Genomic DNA, 18,839 nt, shown 5'->3' with positions numbered 1-18,839 from the left:
CCGCGTTAGCGAAGAGTGCAGGGGTCGTGATAGGACCTATTTCCGGATGACCCACTTTTCCGGCAATACGGATGTGAGCGCCACAGCTTTGACATAGTGCTTCAACTTGAGGACCAGTCGATTAAATATTAATTGATATCAGTCTCCAAGTCTCATTCAATTCGAACCAAGAAGTCAACAAATAACAAACAACGATTGAGTGAAGATAATATATGGCAAAGAAGAGCAAAGTCATCGATTCCATCTTGATACGACCAACTCAGTCAGATAAGACCAACTCAGTCAGGATGGAGACTCCATCATCAGGGACGATAACGCCCGTCGATTTGGAAAATGCTGGCCCCGGTGGCAGCATTCAAAAACGTCTCACTGTGACCTTCCGCGATCTCAATGTTCGAGTGACGGCACCAGATGCCGCTTTGGGAAGTACGCTATGGTCAGCGGTTGATCCCCGCCAACTTGGCGACTTGTTCTCACGAAAGGAGAACCGCAAAAGGGTAAATCAGCATGATGTGTCAATGTACGGAGCTCTCATATTGACGATTTCGATAGACAATTTTGAAGGATGTATCGGGACAGGTCAAGCCTGGAGAAATGGTATGCTTCACGCGTTGCTTTAATTGCAGTTTTGTACTAACAAAAGTAGCTTCTGGTTCTCGGTCGTCCAGGATCCGGATGTACTTCACTTCTCCGAGTCCTCGCTAATGACCGAGATACATTTGATGAAGTCAGCGGCGAAACTCGATATGGTAACATCGATCACAAAGCTGCAAAGCAGTTCCGTCAACAAATTATGTTCAACAATGAGGGTAAGGTTATGCAGAGCCTGTATTTCTACGACATATTCCTGATGATGTGATTTCTCTAGACGATTTGCACTTTCCCACTCTCACCGTCAACCGGACTATGAAGTTTGCATTGAGCAACAAGGTTCCCAACGAGCGACCAGACGCACAGGCTGACCGCAAGGATTACGTTTTGGAGAAACGCGATGATATTCTCAATTCCCTCGGCATCGGACACACAAAGAAGACCCGTGTCGGCAATGAGTTTATTCGCGGTGTTTCGGGAGGTGAACGGAAGCGTGTCTCGCTAGCAGAAGTGATGGCAGGACAGGTCGGTTTTCTCGACATTTTCGGCAATCTATGTCATGAACTAACATCTTCTGAAACAGAGTCCTGTCCAAATGTGGGATAACCCCACTCGTGGTCTAGACTCAAAGGCCGCTTTCGAATTTGCTCGATTGTTGCGTCTCGAGGCAGACGAGAACCAAAAGACCATCATTACAACGACTTACCAAGCGGGCAATGGAATCTACGACACCTTCGACAAGGTTCTCGTTTTGGCTGATGGCAGGGTCACTTACTACGGTCCTCGTTGGTTGGCTAAAGGATACTTTGAGTCACTCGGCTTCACTTGTCCAAAAGGCGCGAATGTGGCGGATTATCTCACGTCCGTTACAGTCCTCACGGAGAGAATCGTCCGTCCCGGATGGGAGGATAAGGTGCCCAACACTGCCGAGGAATTTGAAGCAAGATATCGCGACAGCTACATCTATCAAGAACAGATGGATTACATGGATTCTCCGGACAAGTTGAGCCACGAGACAGAAGATCTCAAGATCGCAGTGACCAGTGAAAAGCGCAAGCAACATATTCCTCGCAATCAGAGTGTCTACACTGCAAACCTGTGGGATCAGATTCATTCGTGCACTCTGCGACAGTTCCAGATTATGTGGGGCGACAAGTTCTCCCTCATAGTTAAGGTCGCCTCAGCTATCATCCAGGCATTGGTCTGTGGATCTATCTTCTACAATCTCGCCGACGACAGCAGTTCTATCTTCTTGCGCCCTGGTGTACTCTTCTTTCCGGTTCTTTACTTCCTTCTCGAGTCTATGTCTGAAACGACTGCATCTTTCATGGGTCGCCCCATCCTCTCCCGCCAAAAGCGATTTGGGTTTTATCGTCCAACGGCCTTCTGTATTGCCAATGCCATTACTGATGTGCCAGTCGTGATAATTCAAGTAACCTGTTTCTCACTAATCTTGTACTTCATGGCGGCTTTGCAGATGGATGCCGGAAGATTCTTCACTTTCTGGATCATCATCATTGTGCAGACCTTGTGCTTCATCCAGCTCTTCCGAGCGGTTGGTGCCCTCTGTTCGCGATTTGGAAATGCTTCCAAGATCACTGGACTCCTTTCGACGATTTTCTTTGTCTATGGAGGTAAGCCCCATACATCACCCTCTTCTTGAGGGGTTCACCCGCTAACAAAAATTGATTTAGGTTATCTCGTTCCTTTCCACCAGATGCACGTATGGTTCCGCTGGATTTTCTACCTGAACCCAGGAGCGTACGCGTTTGAGGCCCTGATGGCAAATGAGTTTGTCGGTCGGCAACTTGTCTGCAGTGAACCCGATTATATCCCTTACGGCTCAGGCTACTCAAGCGATGCCTCTCCTTATCGAGGCTGCTCAGTCCTTGGAAGCAATGATGAAGGCATCATTGATGGCGCAGCTTACATCCGTGAGCAGTACAACTATTCGGTGGACCACATCTGGCGCAGCTTTGGAGTTATCGTCGGCTTCTGGCTATTTTTCATCCTTTTGACTTCTATGGGCTTTGAACTACTAAACAGCCAGAGTGGCTCTTCTGTCTTGCTTTACAAGCGCGGCAGTGAGAAAACCCGAGCCAAGGACGAGGAAAGGGCCCCAGCGACCAAGCAAGCCGCAGATCCCTCAGCCCTCGCCGGCTCACTCAAGCAGTCCATCTTCACTTGGCATGACCTTGACTACCATGTGCCGTTCAACGGAGAGAAGAAGCAACTTCTCAACAAGGTGTTCGGTTTTGTGAAGCCAGGAAATCTAGTTGCTTTGATGGGAGCCTCTGGGGCCGGAAAGACAACGTCAGTAACCCTTTCAACCGTATTATGGGTGATATTGCTTACATTATCTACAGGCTTTTGGATGTCCTTGCCCAGAGAAAAGACTCGGGTGAGATCTACGGAACAATCCTGATCGATGGACGCCCACAGGGTATTAGCTTCCAGAGAACCACCGGTTACTGCGAGCAACAGGATGTACACGAGCCCACAGCGACCGTGAAGGAAGCACTCATTTTCTCCGCTGTTCTTCGTCAGCCGTCCTCAGTTCCATATGAAGAAAAGATTGCTTATGTGGAGCACATCATCGGCCTTCTGGAACTCGGAGACATCGAGCATGCATTGATTGGAGGTGAGACAATTTACTTTGCTGTTCATTTTTCGATTGGCCGAACTAATACAAGATAGTTCCCGGTGCCGGTCTCAGCATTGAGCAGCGTAAGCGTGTGACACTGGGCGTTGAGCTTGTTGCGAAACCCACCCTGCTTTTCCTGGATGAGCCTACCTCGGGCCTCGATGGTCAGAGTGCATACAACATTGTGCGGTTCCTACGCAAGCTTGTTGACGGAGGCCAAGCTGTTCTGGTACGACCTCATGAATTGTTTTTGATTTTCATGGATACTGACATATCAAAGTGCACAATTCACCAACCTTCTGCTGTCTTGTTCGATGCATTTGACGGTCTTTTGCTTCTGGCAAAGGGCGGCAGGATGACATACTTTGGAGAAAGTAAGTCACATCGGACCACTTGTACTGTTTGAACCTTGTACTAATGATTGGAAACTATAGCCGGTCAGGAGTCGAGCAAGATCCTTGATTACTTCGCACGCAACGGCGCTCCTTGCCCTCCGGATGCCAACCCTGCCGAGCATATTATTGAGGTCGTTCAAGGAAGCGGTACATCCGAGAAGACAGACTGGGTTGAGATCTGGAGTCGGTCTGAAGAGCGACAGAAGGCCCTCGAGGAACTTGAGGCTTTGAATCAATCCGGTCTGGCGGATCCAAACTATGTGGAGGACACCGCCAATTTCGCTACTTCTCACTGGTTCCAGTTCAAGACGGTTGCTATCCGTCTCAGTATCAAGATTTGGCGGTCACCGGTATGATTCTTTTGACTGATTGATGATGACTTTATTTTCAAACTAACTTTTTCTCAAGGATTACATGTGGAACAAGATCATCCTTCACATTTTTGCGGCTCTCTTCAGTGGTTTCACCTTCTGGAAGGTTGGAGATGGCACTTTCTCGCTCCAGTTGCGACTCTTTGCCATTTTCAATTTCATCTTCGTGGCCCCAGGCTGTATCATTCAGATGCAACCCTTTTTCTTGGCGAATCGTGACATCTTTGAAACGCGTGAAAAGAAGGTTTGTCAACCTAGAAAGATGCCATCCTTGAACTTGGTGGACTAAGTGACTAATTTCCTGCAGTCAAAAACTTACCACTGGTTGGCGTTCATCGGAGCTCAAACAATAGCTGAGATTCCGTATCTCATTATTTGCGCTACGCTCTACTTCGTCTGCTTTTATTTCACTGTCGGTTTCCCGATCAAAGCCAGTGTTTCTGGCCACTTCTACCTTCAGATGATATGTACGCATTCCACGGTTTTTCTAATTTATTCCCTCTTCAAGCACCAGCTGACAAGTTTTCCAGTCTATGAGTTCCTGTACACCTCGATTGGCCAGGCAATTGCTGCATATTCGCCCAACGAATACTTCGCGGCTGTCATGAACCCGGTCCTAATCGGTGCTGGCCTGATCAGTTTCTGTGGTGTCGTCGTCCCCTACAGCCAGCTGCAAGCATTCTGGCGCTACTGGATCTACTATCTCGATCCTTTCACCTACCTCGTCGGGGGCCTTCTCGGTGAGGTTCTGTGGGATGTCAAGGTTCAATGCGAGCCATCGGAATTCGTCACCTTCAGTGCTCCCTCTGGACAAACCTGTGGTGAATACATGGCGGACTTCCTATCATCGCAGGCGGGCTATTTGCTGGATTCAAACTCTACAACAATCTGCTCGTTCTGCCAGTATTCCACTGGTGCTGACTACGCGAAAACATTCAACCTCAAAGCGAAGTACTACTCGTGGAGAGATGTAAGTTCATTTCCCCGCTTGAATATTATGATCAATTACTAACACATCAATCCAGACTGGCATCACCGCCTTGTTTTGCATCTCGTCTTATGCTCTCGTCTTTTTGATGATGAAGCTGCGGAGCAAGAAGACCAAAAGCGCCCGGTCGGAATAGTGGACGCTGGGACCGTCCACCCTACTCACCTCCAAGTTGCTTCAGAGGTCAGACGGGAGGCGGGCGCTTCCTGATCCTCTACCGTCCTTTTTTCCCTCTCTGAGATTTCGGATATTCCGAATCCAATCTCAAAACTAATATAGACTTGCTTTTTTCTGCATATATTCCCCCATAGAGCATATAGATGTTTCCTATTTTCTGCAAATGTTATTTTGTTTCAATTCCTTTCAACTTAATCGAGTTTACTTCGTCTATAGTTGTGTTGATTCACGTAAAGAAAAATATTGATAGCACATTACACTTTGTCTGAGCTCGGGCCTAGATTGTTATAATGTGCATTGAGTATGTAGCCCTGATGAGAAGGTTAATTTTGAATTGCATCTTCCGGTTCGTAAATGACTTCCTTCCTTCATTCATAGAACATTTCAGCCATATTCGCTATCTGAATTGACAACTAGTAACTTTGAGATGGCAATTTTCCCTTCAGAACGTGGCCTTGCCCAAGTTCGTGGTAAAGTGCGCGTCAATGAATGGCACGATAGCGTCTCCAAAGTCGGTGGTGTTCAAAGCAACCTGGGCGACAGACGGCAGGGACTCCCACGCAATCAAAGGCTGAGTACCTCCAACAGTGCTAGTTAAGCCGCACTGATGATCGACGGGCCAGATACTGTAGTACTTGATCAAAGGCGTGATGCCATCGAGAGTAAAGCCATCGGTAGAGCAGTCCCATCCACCATGAGCAGAAGGGCAAACGGCGACAACATTGCTGGCCGTCATACTGGTGGAGCTGGACAGCCACACGATGACTCCCTCCCAGTCATGACGGTGGCCAAGGCCCGAGGATGGCTCATCTTTGGGCATGTACCATGCATACATCAAACCATAATAGTCGCCGTAGGTCGCGCCGCGCACATAAATTTGACCTGTGCTGCTGCTGCAGTCACCGTCGGAGGCACCGGTGGTTGCCAACCCAGCGCTGATATTCTTAGTTTTCAGCTGTCACCCAAATCAGATCACGGTATTACGTACTTGGTATCTCCCTCTGTATCCACAGCTGGGAATGGGACGCAGCCGTTCACCACATACAGATCAGGCTGGTAGGCGAGATAAACCTCGCCAGTGGTGCCAGATGGAACGGTCTGAGCAAAGCCAACTTTTTACGAAATATTCGTCAGCTGAACTCCCTGTGCAAGAAGTCGTTCATGCATTGCAGGCGAGCAGAGTATGCTTCGATGCAAGTATCAATGGTTTATAATAAAAGGTAGCTTACCTATCTCATCAGATGCGATAGTTCCACGACGATCAAGGTTGGGACTGGGAATCGCCGCAGCCAACGAGGAGATGGCCAAAGGGCCAAGAAGGCGGCTGAAGAACATTCTCTTTGAGATTCTTGGTTGCAAGGAACCTGTTAATGAGGAGTTAGGGCTTGATTTATATTCCAACAATCTCACTCTAAACTTCATCGGCGGTTAATTTGGATTTCTCCACTTCCGAATCTCACAGCACGATAGACTAGGATCTGCACACGCTCCGAGACGCCCCGGCTGCAAAACGGCCTTCAGTCCCGAAATGGGATGGTTGCCGATACTTTAGAACCCCACTTGGATGAGGTATCTTGGTGAAAAAGTTCCTCGTGGGTTCCCCGCCTTTCTTGATTCGTCTCTGAAGAAGACTTTGTTTATCTAGATCGCTAATCCGGCCTGACATCCGTTGTATACCGAGTATTTTCAACGATGTCCTGAACGACGCACGCGAAATTATTACTCTGCATGAAATAGTCATTTATTCAAGCACTATTTTGCGTGGCAAACACTTATAGATACATAGCTTAAGCTTTAGTGTGTTGCATGGGCTTGCCTCGGCAGCTGATAGGTGCTAAAGATTGTACATGGATAAATATCTCCACCAATTACGCCAAGCAGGTGAGAATATTGCTCAGTTTCTTCAGAACAACCCCCTGCATCGTGGCGTTGGCGTCACCCTTGGTGCCTGCCACTCCTACTGACACGCTTGCGTAACATCCAGAAGTGAGGGAAACGGCTATCTCGCTCGGCAGCCGGGAGCTACCACAGGTCGTCACGTCGTCGGGGGTGATGAGAGGCACCGCGACATGAATACGTGAAAGCACGAAAGAAAAGTCCTCGGCCGTCCTGCATTCCGACAAGACTGCCCCGAAGTTCACATTCAGCCAGATCTGGGCAGTATATTAGTTATGGGTTCACAAACAACGGGCGCTAAGATGGGACTCACGTCGTTCGGGAGATAAGGTCTGCCAGCGGCGACCAGGTGGTCGGTCAAATTGAGCGCAAGATCGGCATATACTTGGCTGTAAGTCGGGTAGGTAGCGGAGGCATTCCAGGCAGTTTGGGAGCCTGTGGCTCCAGAGAATGCAATTGCGGGAATTCCAGCATTATGGGCAGCGTAAGTGGTCGCTCCAACGGTGCCAGATAGCAAGGCCGCCAGCCCAATGTTGTTTCCAACCTATATGCAGCGATTAGACTATGCACATGTGACCTTGGACAATTTCGAAGCTTCTCTGAGATTGCTAGACTTACATTCGGGCCGGCGACCGCGAGATCAGGAGTGCCGTCAAAGAATTGAGGGCCGATCGAGTTGATGCCGTACTTCATGGATGTTGCCGGATACGAATTGACATAGTTCAGACGTGGCTGTGAAGTATTGTGTCCAATGGCTGGACTACCAGAAGGGCAGCTGTTGAATTCACAGGCTTCCGTGAGAGTCGTGGGTGTCCCTTGCGAGGAACCTAAGGGACCAACGTATCAGCAAAAGGTGGCAGCAATGAGAATGTTCCATCGTCGCATTACCAGTTCCGCTCTGATTCTCTGCTGGGGCAGCTACCACGACGGAGTGGCCACCAGCAGTGAGCGTGTCAAAGAGAGCTCGAATATTCACTTCGGCCCAGCCATCATCGTTGGAGGAGATGATGTTGATCGCATTGACGGAGCCCACAGCAGACAGGGAGGCCAACAGGGCTGCAATTGTGTTCAATTTCATGCTGGAGATGGTGGTTCAAATCCAAGAAATTTTCCCAGTTGAGGCAAGCAGTCGTTCTGGTTTGTTCGATATCAGGTACAAATCTTATACCCTCCGGTTATCTCCCATCAGACCATGCATCCACCTTGCGAGCGGATCTCAAGGCTGCTGAGCAGCGGATGGCGACGATCCCCTACTGAATTCAGGTAAACATCCACGACGCGTTCCTAAGCGACCCCACAACGGGTATGGTGTGAATGTCGCGGATTGGCGAGTTGCTGGCGACAGGAAGCGGGCCGTTTGGTTTTAAAATTATGCACAGCACTATGCTCGAAGGATGGTCAGACAGTCCAACGAGAGTCTCAGAGGCAACCATGTGGTCGATCATTGTAACCGCGGTAACCCCGCTCTGCGCTCGGAGTTTCTTCGGGTTCCGAACACTGGATTGTCCGCAGATCATGCCTTCGCTTAGAGCGATATAGTTTCAAGCTAATCTGATATCGTTCATCGTGCCCGACGTACTGACAAAAAAAGAATAGTCTTCATTGTAGCCCACGGGCTTCAAGACTCGTCGACGCATTGTGAACCGTGACACCGCATCATTATATCTGGTATTTAGATATTTTCCGAGCGCCACGACCTCAGTACGTACCTAATCTAAACCACCAGGGCTAAATTTCAATCCAAACCTACTGGAATTTTCGATTTCGGGTCGGGTGCTCGGCTTATCAATGTTATTGGACGTGCAACCATTTATATCACTGATCTATATGCAAGCGCATAACTCACCCGGAGCTTCCAAAAATTGCCGTCTTGTAGCTATTCAGACCTTTCAACTCCCAGTTGATTCAAAAGCGACTAGATCCGATTGGCAAGTCGTTCAACCAAGAGTACATAGGGCACTATACGTACCATATTTCCTATGCCAGGTGGGGCTTTCCTATCTTGGCTGCCGCCGCTTTTATGAGGGCGCTCAGACTCAGATTCACTGAGCTGCTCAGTGAGTGCTCAGTAAGTGCTTAGTGACGGCTCCATAGTTAGCTATGATTGGTTGCTTACTGATCCAACACTGATTACTTAGACATTGATTAAAGGTATCTATTGAGTACTTAATCGACGCTTAGTCTATACATAGAAAAGCGCTTGGCCCTATAGTACTGTTTATCTTGTGACCTACATTTTAATGGACCTTATCTTTTATAATGCCCCTGGTTTTTTAGGTTCTTTGCTCTTAAAAAAGTCGGACTAGAACATGATGACGTAAAAATGGAGGGCTTGGGTCCTATCTGCTATGGCACCAGCGTAGAGAAAAAGTCTACCTCGATTATCTGTCTACTAAGATCTATCTATGCCTAAGCATAGAAGTATAAATTGAAGTTATATCCCTTATTTCAAGCTCCTGTACAGATTTCTTTTGTCCTTTACTTCTATCGTACCGCTAATTTATTCCTTCTGTTGTGAGTGAGGGGTGGGTAAATGATACACACGCATGCACACCTAAACTGTAACCAAGTTAACTGAGTACTAGACTCCCTCATTTATTACAGATATTAAAATAAGCCCGAACCACTCTCCGCATTTGTTAACAGATCTATGGACTACCATGGAAGATCCGCACTCTTTCTTGTAAGCTGAAATTCCGACGGCAGGGGAAGTTCTATTTGCCGGGACGCTTCGCCATGGCAGGTGAAAAAATTTGTTGGCAGAAATTTACCTGAAGCAAGCCTATAGTAAAGGCGTTCCCGTATCAAGTAAATCTGCTGCTCGTCCTAAGGGTTCGACTGAATGTTAACAATACACTGTTTAATTCGGCCGTAATATCTATATTGCTTGGGCTCGCATAGGGACGGGTCTACACTCTGATAGAAGAAAGCCTATTGTTGCACCCTTTCATGACAGAGATCTAATGCTCATAGCTAATCATTTCATAGATACTGGAGAGCTATGCATTGTGGACCCTTGCTGATTACCGGATTACCAAAAGCCGCCACTTCGGTATTGAAGTAACCACCGAACCCCTGTCCTTTGGCTCCAAGTGGCAGCGTGAAGGGAAATGCTCATAATTTCGAATACTACTCTGGTCTGGGATATAGAAAAGGCTTGGAGAATTCATTCTGGTCTCAAATATTGCGGGACCTGGTTGGGAATAGAGTCAGTTTCTTGAAAGAGTGATAATGTATAACCTGACTGCATCAATGTATTTAATGTATACAACAGCATATGTACCTTGCATTCCAGGAAATATTAATATCTTGCAAGGCAGTTAAAATTGTTAGCGGAGCTCCCGATGAATCATTTCATAACTTCAACTTTCTCTAACTGGCTGGATAAGCTCCACCGACAAAAGTGCCAAATCTAGGCGTCTGCCTCAGCCATTCCTGTTACCACCAGTCGAGGCTAACGATATCCACCTGTTCGGATAAATTGTCAAACATAAGGAACGATCAGTGCTTTGGAAAGAAGGGACGTGCCTCTGCTGTATAGAATTTTGTACATAAAAAGTTACTGTCGAACAGCTTTCCACAATCAACAGCATGCTTCGCCTGCTTTGTACTGACTTATCCTCGGACTGTCAGGCAGATGAGCCGCGCGCTTAATAGGTTTCTAATTTCCACTTAAGGGCGCTTTGATATCATTCGATTTTATTATTCGCTCAATCAAATGTTACAAGCTGAAGAAGCGGTCAATTGTCACTAAAACACTATTGGTATTCGGGTGAGATTCGGAAGGTTGGCGTCGTAACAAAAGGCAAATGGCAACCAGATGGTACAGACTCTCGGGGGTGCTCAACCGCTCTCATCTTCAATCACTTACCTGATTCTATTGGGCATCGTCAGTACTAGCCAGTAACTGACAAGGGGGCCAGATTTTATACAAGAAGAATGAGTACCCTGTATATTGGAGCCGGCCTGGTCTCACTACCCAATTGATTGAGGCATTCCGTGTTGTTGCGTGCCGTCTCGGAGTCTGTAATTGATATATTCAGTTCTCGTGGTACCGACTACTGCGATACGTAGTTCTTGAGTTGAAGAAGCATTTCACGGCGCGGTCATGATGAGTGAATTCACTGAAGGGCTAAATAGATATCGGCTAAAAGTGCTTCAATCAACTTCCGTACTTGGAAAGACGAGAAAGCACCGCTAGGTTCTCCTGTAATTTAGATGTTGCTCTTCTCTCATGGAAAATCAAATTGTTTGTGATATAGGGGCTGTGTTATTGGCACGGCATATGCGCGGGACCGTAGACGGTCTGTAAAGAGCTGCGTAACAGACCAGAGCTTATCAACTAGGTAAGAACAATATTTATAAGGGAGCGGCGTAGTTAGATTGTGACGAGATTGACTCTCGACTACATCCCACGATCTTGAAGGACTGTTTAATATGGGTGTATCAACATCAACTCAGGGGAATTCTAACCCCTTACGGCGATCAGCTTTGCCTATAATCGACAAACGACTGGGAACTGCTTTTCTATCGCTGTAAGATCTTAAATGGTACTGACAGCCCCTAAGGCCTCTGACAGAGTCTGTCGGAAGGACCCGTACATCATCCCGGCTCAAACCTCTAGACAATATTTGCAGACCTCGATTAATATTTGACTTAGAAGAAATATATTTCTCCTCTATTCTCATCTGTATTTTCTTGGGTCCTTGGTACAATTCCTGCCTCTTCCAGCTTGTTTTTTAACCTTTAGTGATAGCTTCGGGATACTTAGACGATGAATGAGCTAGAACCTTCTCCTGAGCTGCTAACCGATCCGTCAGCTCATTACTAGTGCGAACAAAAGGGACTGGCAGGTTTTCCATCGAGCCACGTGCTTCTACACAGCTTTTGTATAGCTCATGGAAAGCTTCGTCGCTGTAACCTCCGCCCGTGATTATGGCACGCGGAGGGGCTGTGAAATCATTGCAGCCAAGCTGGGTGTGGAGAGATGAAGGCGACGGAGGATATCCTGAAATGATGAGAGGAACCTCGTGTTTGGAAAACACAATGTTGCATCCTGCGTAGATGACTAGAGGGTTCGCCCAGTTAGATATGCTTGACAAACGAGCTTGTGATTGGGAGAGCACTTAGACGGACCATCGTACTCTGGTAGCATCTTTATCCTTATAAGAGCAGTTACTTTTTTCATAGCACCACAAAGGATAACTGGAACGGAAGCAGACATGGGCCCGTAGGGGCGTTGGGGTTAATTGTAGTGAGAAAGTTATCGTAGATTTAAAGATGGACAAGGGTGAGTAGTAGTTATAATGGGTGTAGTTTTATTGGGGTTTCTCACATGATATCTACACCGACATTACTGAGGGTTTCCTTCCTACAACTGCCTCCTCACGAGAGTCAGTTGCTTGCCTCTGTAGCTATCTCGTCATTTCTCACGCAGTCAAGACTCGATTCTGTCCCTCCCACCTTCCCTCTGTACATAGAACCCATTTCAATACAGACACATTGCCTCCCTAATGGGGTGCGCGGATGGGGCCCTATCTGACGCTAGGGTCTAAGACCGCAGCGACAGGTGACCCGTTACGACCAAACTACTGTCTCCTTGTCCTCTTGACTGAGGTCACCAATAAATTCCTAGGAATATTATTACAAACACCGCATAAACCTATCGCCGCTTCAGTTCAATCCTACTATAGCACACTGGGAAAACTCAACCGTGAATGCAGTTTGAGACTGGCTAGTTTCCCGCTATCTCATCATAGAGATGTATTAAAGGAATGGTTCTCCACCGGAGATAAGGTTGTCATGCCTTGCATATCCTGATAAGATGAGTTGTTAACGACCAATGTCGTCTTTCGTTTCCATCTTCATTGCATCGACGATATATGTGCAAAAAGATAGAAGTTGTCCCTTTTGCTGCACGTATTTTTATTCAGAGGGCTTGGAGGATATTTCTGTCTCTTAATGTTGTCTAAGCAGAAGCAGCGAAAAAGACATAAAATTGTGCTAGGGAAGATAGAAATTGGCTTATTGCACCTTGGTACGGTGTCATCAGGATTGCGATGTCGTTCTTTGCTATTGGCCCTACGGCTGTCGGCTCTTGGTTATATGGTTTTGAAGCACTTCTACGTTCATTTCACATCTCGTATTTGTTGTATGCTTCCCGTATTTGAAACCTTAGACAGCCCCAGAATTTGTACAAACATCCTATGCTAAATACATCCGATATTACAGGGAAAAAAGACAACATAAAATGCCTATCGTATATTTAATGGGCAGCTCGTTATCTTGGTTAACGAGGTTCCTCTCTCACTAGACGTTGAGCACATGTCATAACGTGACAATGGAAAGGTTCCCGATTTCTGGAGTGATGCCCATCCCTTAACACAGTATGGAGGAGGCAAGGTTTCCTCACTTGCTGTGGAGGTGTTGCCGAAGCTGCTCGGGAAAGACGCAACAGAAGATGTATATTCGGTGAGAATATCTTCGAGTGTGACTTTTTCGTCTAGTGAGATCAGTGATTTGAATTAATTTTGTTTTGAATGCACCGCTGTTCCATTAAAACAGCGGTACGGAGAAGTGTCACCTTCGGAGATATCACTCCAGAGCATTTCAGGTTGGCCCCTAGAGTCTAGTATTTTTGCAGGGAAATTTTCTGCCATGTTGGGTTTAGAGAACTGCAATTTGATGGAATTTTGAACTGAGTAAGGATTCAGTCATTTCTGACCCGAGGTATGCATACAGAGTGGTGATAGATGTTTAACAAGCATACCTCGAGTAATACAGCACCATATAGTGCAGAAAAGCGACGCGTAAGTGTGTACATGACGTTTGCGACTTACGAGTTGGCCCTCACTCTTGCCACCATCATTGTGTTCAGTCTTGAACGGCAAGTGAGAGCCGCTCTTCCTGTGACTTTGTCTCACTCGGGTGACTTCCTTGTGAAACATAGGGATATGGTTTATGGTAGCGCCTCGAAAAATACCAGTTAATTGTCGTATGTGAGGTTGAAGTATGACATCCGCAGCAAGTGGCTCTTATGTGACAGCAATTTTTGTGGCATGGGAATCGAATATAGAATATAAAGAAAATGGCGGGGTATAGAGTTATAGGACCATTTGAATGTCCTTTCGGGTCTCCCGGCATGTCCAATGACTATTGAAAGTGACTTATTATCTTGAGCGACCAAGATCGTAATCATAAACGTCAGTGGAGTGGAATATCTGTATTTGTTTTCAGCTCTTACTTGCCTGTCAGATGGAGTACACCTATGCAAGACGAGAATTTGTGTAAGAAATACCTCACATTTCCCGTGGATTAATTGAGTTGGGGCCGGTGGACCGATGCCTGTGCCAACAAGGCCGGGGGGAACTGGGGAATGAAGAACCTGTTCCGCGGCCTCCTATGCCAATGATAGCTCCCCCTAATGGTTAGTCCTGGCTCGAAATGGACAAATTGCTATCATTTTTAGGAAGACCTACATTTTGATTACATCTGCCGTTTTGCGTCATTTTCCCCTCATGAGGGGAGATACCCTTTCGCGTTGTACGCAAGAATTATCATCCTTATGGCCGACCTGTAAACCGTGGATCGGGTTCGCCACGCCGAACAGATTATCTCCGAGGCCGATTATTCGGTCACAAATCATGGTTCGAATGAAATTAAGCTTTATTGTTAGTGACAATCGCCAACAAGGCGTCGTTCAATAGAAATCAACTTAATCTCCGTGTGCGGCGTTGCAGCATAGGTGTAAAACAATTCCCTAAACCCATAGCACTGTTTGGATTACCGGGACTGTGATTATATGTCATTAAAACGCCCTTCGCTTACCGTTGACACGATTTCTTAAAGATATTTTTTTGTTCTTTCTTCTCTAATATCTCAACATGGGACGATATTTCGGCTTCCGGGGCTCACGTCTCCAAATCGCGACTGTATTCTTGGTCGTCTGTCCTGCATACATCTGCTTTGGCTATAATCTAGCAGTCGCCGGTGGTTTGCTTACTCTCCCATCCTTTATGGAGCAGTTCCCTCAGCTGAATACCATCAACATCACTGGCGCCCAGAATCAGTTGAACTCGAACATCCAAGGTCCGCCATCATTCTTTACATCCATTATCATTGAGTTTACATTGGCTATAAAATGTGTTCTTCCGGCTGACCTGTGTCTTTATTCTTGCTATTTAGGTGCTGTTAATTCCATGTTCACAGTTGGCGGTTTTTTGGGAGCTCTGAGCACTATCCCCATTGGGGACATCCTTGGCCGTCGAAGGATTATTTTTATCGGTTCAATGCTGGTTATTGTGGGTGCAGCTCTCATGGCTTCATCGTATTTTCTAGGCCAATTAATTGAATCACTGCCACAGTGCCGGTTTGGCAGTCTGAGCTTGCAGGATCCGCCCACAGAGGAGCACATGTCGTTGCAGAAGGTCTCTTCGTTGCGTTTGGTATCACTGCATCCCAGTGGGTTGGTTTTGCCTTCTCCCATCTCGGTGCCAGTTCTATATCCTGGCGAGTACCTCTCGTTATTCAGACGCCCCTTTCAATGATGGTGATGAGCACTATATTTTTCATGCCAGAGTCCCCTCGTTGGCTGTTGAGGAGGAACAATGTGACGGAAGCAGAGGAAATTATCTCTCTTCTCCGAAATGCCGATCCCCGCTCAGAAATTGTCCAGAGAGAAATTGTCACTATTGAAGCATCCCTGGAAATTCTGGGTGCAATGACTAAGTGGGACTTGGTCAAGATGGGTGAGAAACGTAATGTTCATCGCCTTCTTCTCGGAATCTGTGGACAATCATTTGGGCAATTGTGTGGTATCAACTCTCTGACCTTCTACGCTACCATTATCTTCCAACAGCGTTTACACCTGGATGCTACGCAGTCCAGGTTGCTGGGAAGTTGCATGACCTTTGTTCAGATAATTGGCGCACTCCTGGCCGTCATGACGATTGACCGCTTGGGCCGCCGCAAATTGATGATGATAAGCGCAACTGGCATGTGCTTGTCCATGTCTATTCTTGCAATCACTGCGTCACTTGTGGGAAACCATGCCGCTATGATTGTGGCGGTGATATTTTTCTATATGTACAACATCTTTTACCCCTTCGGATTCCTTGGTCTTCCGTTCCTTTACTCCACCGAAGTTGCACCTCCTCATCTTCGAGCCAAGATGAGCGGTGTCTCTAATGCCATGACATGGCTGTTTAATTTCGTCGTTGTTGAGATTACCCCGAGCGGATTTGACAGCATTGCATATCGCTACTACATCGTCTGGGCTGTGATGAACTTCGGGATCGTCGTGACTGTGTATTTTCTTTTTCCCGAAACGAACAACCGAACGCTTGAGGAAATGGATGAGATCTTTATGCAGTCGCACACGATTTTTGATCCCCCTCGCTTGGCTAAGACTTTGCCGAGGCACACTTGTCAAGAAGAGGAAGCGGAAACGATGAAGGGGAATATCGCTACGGTAGAGCATACGGATATGCCTGTTCTCCATAGATCTACCCGGTGAGCGTTCGGCGTTTGGAAAGGGTTAACCGAGGTGAAATACGCTTCATGCATAGAAATTGCCTTTCTTAGATTTAAAAGACAGCCTTAACGTCAAATAAAAGGATTCTCTTATCATAGGACTGAAATAATGTTACCGGCTTCTGTGGAAATAAATATAAAAATTGTGACAATAGCGAACCAAAAACAGAACCCCCTAAATAAATCTCCCAGCTCGTGATAAATACAGCCTGTGATAAAAATATATCTAATGTACTTTTGTAATTATGGCAAAGAAAATTGGGCCACTATGCGTTGCAATACTGATCGTCCGTATAATGGCTTTGCGGGGCTGCGGAGACGATGAAGTTTCTGCGGAAGGTAGCTGGCGATTTGGTAACTAATTTACCTGCCACCAAACTTGATTATACGGAAATCAAAATAGATACGTGAATAGGTCAAGCCGATTTCGGTCAAGATTCGGTTGACATTCCATCCCGATCCACTAAAGCTTAGCCCGTACAGTCCCCCTCATGCGAAAAGCGTGACGTAATTTGAGATCTGGATTGGACGGCAAAATCAACTCCCATCGAGAACCGTACAGTTTCGTATTGGCTCACGGGAATCAGATTGAGATTGATGGAGTTGGGAAATCCCGTCTAATAGGAGTTCCCCTAGATTTACTCCCCCATGGAGGTGTTCTCGTTTCCCGAATACCCCCGGTTACATAAAATTATATATATATTACTGACTACACGGTGAACCCGTCGGCCCGGAGGTGGAGCTAGCGGTACTGAAACCTCCATTCCGATTGACAGGTAGTTTTTTACGAAGGCAACATTATTACAAGTCGAGCATAGATCAGTTACTAGGCGGGCAACAGATCAATGTTTTGCTAGTTCAATCGCAGCGAAGCCACATCCCATCGCTGAGAGTGGGGTAGCCCTAACCAAAGTGTTACACCAGAGGGATTCGTGACCCAAGTTCCAATCTAGTTCAGACCTGCTAACGTAATTCCCGGCCGATCTGGACACCCGGCCGTCCTGGACACCCCATCGAAAATCGCGTCTTCCTACCTACACACCAACTTCAACCACCTACCATGCCACCAATTCGCTCTGAATCTTCGCAGAAATCGGTCAATCAGGAGGGCAAGGTCTTATTAGCCCTTGATGATATTAAAAATGGCCGCATCAAATCTATTCGCGCAGCAGCGAAGCTTTACGAAATCCCTCTGTCAACACTATATACGCGTGCCCACGGCCAGATTCCACGCGCTGAGAAACGCCCGACCGGTCATAAACTGACCCAATTAGAAGAGGATTCGCTTACTATATGGATTCTCTCTATGGATACGCGTGGAGCAGCCCCCGGCCCGGTACTGTACGAGAGATGGCCAATATCCTACTAGCTGCGCGTGGTAGCAGCCCTCCGCCTACTGTTGGCAAGAATTGGCCATCAACCTTCGTTGCACGGCGTGATGAGCTTCGATCGCGCTTCTCGAGGCGATACGACTACCAGCGCGCATTAAACGAAGACCCGAAGGCCCTACGAGCCTGGTTTACTACCGTACAAAGCGTGATTGATGAGAACGGTATACAACCGGAGGATATCTACAACTTTGATGAGACAGGCTTTGCAATAGGCCTTATTTCTTCGCAGAAAGTCATCACTAGGGCTGAATACTACGGTCGGAGATCAATACTACAACCAGGCAATCGCGAATAGGTCACTACGATCGAAGCTATATACGCAGACGGCTATATACTACCGCCATGCGTAATCTTCAAGGGCAAAGTGGCTATTGCAGGGTAGTTTGACGATAACCTACCGAGAGATTGGCGAATCGAGGTCTCTACGAACGGCTGGACTACTAATGAGATTGGCCTACGCTGGCTAGAAAAGCACTTTATCCCACATACTAATCCGCGCGTACGCGGTCGGTTTCGGCTACTGATTCTTGACGGCCATAGTAGCGACCTTACACCCCTATTCGACCGTTTATACGCAGAAAACGATATTTTACCACTTTGTATGCCTTCTCATTCATCACATCTACTACAACCACTAGATGTTGGCTGCTTTGCTCCATTGAAAAAGGCGTACGGCCGTTTCGTTAGCGATCTTGCGCGCCGAGGATACAACCATATCGATAAACATGATTTCTTGATAGACTACCAACGCGCGCGGCTAGAAGCCTTTCAGTCGGCTACTATCCAAAACAGCTTCACAGCTACTAGTCTAATACCAGTTGATGCAGAGAGAGTGCTTAACAAGCTTAATATCTC

General features: G+C 46.9%; 4 protein-coding genes across 4 annotated transcripts; 2 read left to right on the top strand and 2 right to left on the bottom strand.

Moving 5' to 3' along the window:
- Window positions 1-287: 287 nt before the first annotated feature.
- On the top strand, window positions 288-5,125 carry N7458_012788 (putative ABC multidrug transporter; the record flags this gene model as incomplete). Its single annotated transcript, XM_056916169.1, has 14 exons — window positions 288-497; window positions 553-597; window positions 647-809; window positions 869-1,116; window positions 1,175-2,225; window positions 2,286-2,904; window positions 2,958-3,232; window positions 3,289-3,464; window positions 3,516-3,609; window positions 3,670-3,980; window positions 4,039-4,245; window positions 4,309-4,468; window positions 4,532-4,971; window positions 5,027-5,125. 14 exons carry the CDS (start codon window positions 288-290, stop codon window positions 5,123-5,125), a joined length of 4,098 nt encoding a protein of 1,365 aa, XP_056760923.1.
- A 483-nt stretch (window positions 5,126-5,608) lies between these two features.
- Window positions 5,609-6,501, bottom strand: N7458_012787 (NPP1 family protein; the record flags this gene model as incomplete). Its single annotated transcript, XM_056916168.1, has 3 exons — window positions 5,609-6,101; window positions 6,155-6,278; window positions 6,396-6,501. 3 exons carry the CDS (start codon window positions 6,499-6,501, stop codon window positions 5,609-5,611), a joined length of 723 nt encoding a protein of 240 aa, XP_056760922.1.
- Window positions 6,502-7,034: 533 nt separating this feature from the next.
- N7458_012786 (5'/3'-nucleotidase SurE) lies at window positions 7,035-8,140 on the bottom strand (the record flags this gene model as incomplete). The annotated part of the gene is made up of 4 exons (XM_056916167.1): window positions 7,035-7,319; window positions 7,376-7,606; window positions 7,681-7,889; window positions 7,951-8,140. 4 exons carry the CDS (start codon window positions 8,138-8,140, stop codon window positions 7,035-7,037), a joined length of 915 nt encoding a protein of 304 aa, XP_056760921.1.
- A 6,805-nt stretch (window positions 8,141-14,945) lies between these two features.
- N7458_012785 (uncharacterized protein) lies at window positions 14,946-16,576 on the top strand (the record flags this gene model as incomplete). Its single annotated transcript, XM_056916166.1, has 3 exons — window positions 14,946-15,150; window positions 15,247-15,366; window positions 15,426-16,576. The coding sequence occupies 3 exons, from the start codon at window positions 14,946-14,948 to the stop codon at window positions 16,574-16,576; spliced, it is 1,476 nt and encodes a 491-aa protein (XP_056760920.1).
- Between the last annotated feature and the right edge of the window lie 2,263 nt (window positions 16,577-18,839).

This window comes from Penicillium daleae, assembly GCF_028827525.1.
Source record: "Penicillium daleae strain IBT 16125 chromosome Unknown utg000009l_segment0_segment0, whole genome shotgun sequence".
NCBI lineage: Eukaryota > Fungi > Ascomycota > Eurotiomycetes > Eurotiales > Aspergillaceae > Penicillium > Penicillium daleae.
This window is presented reverse-complemented; position numbering and strand designations above follow the sequence as displayed.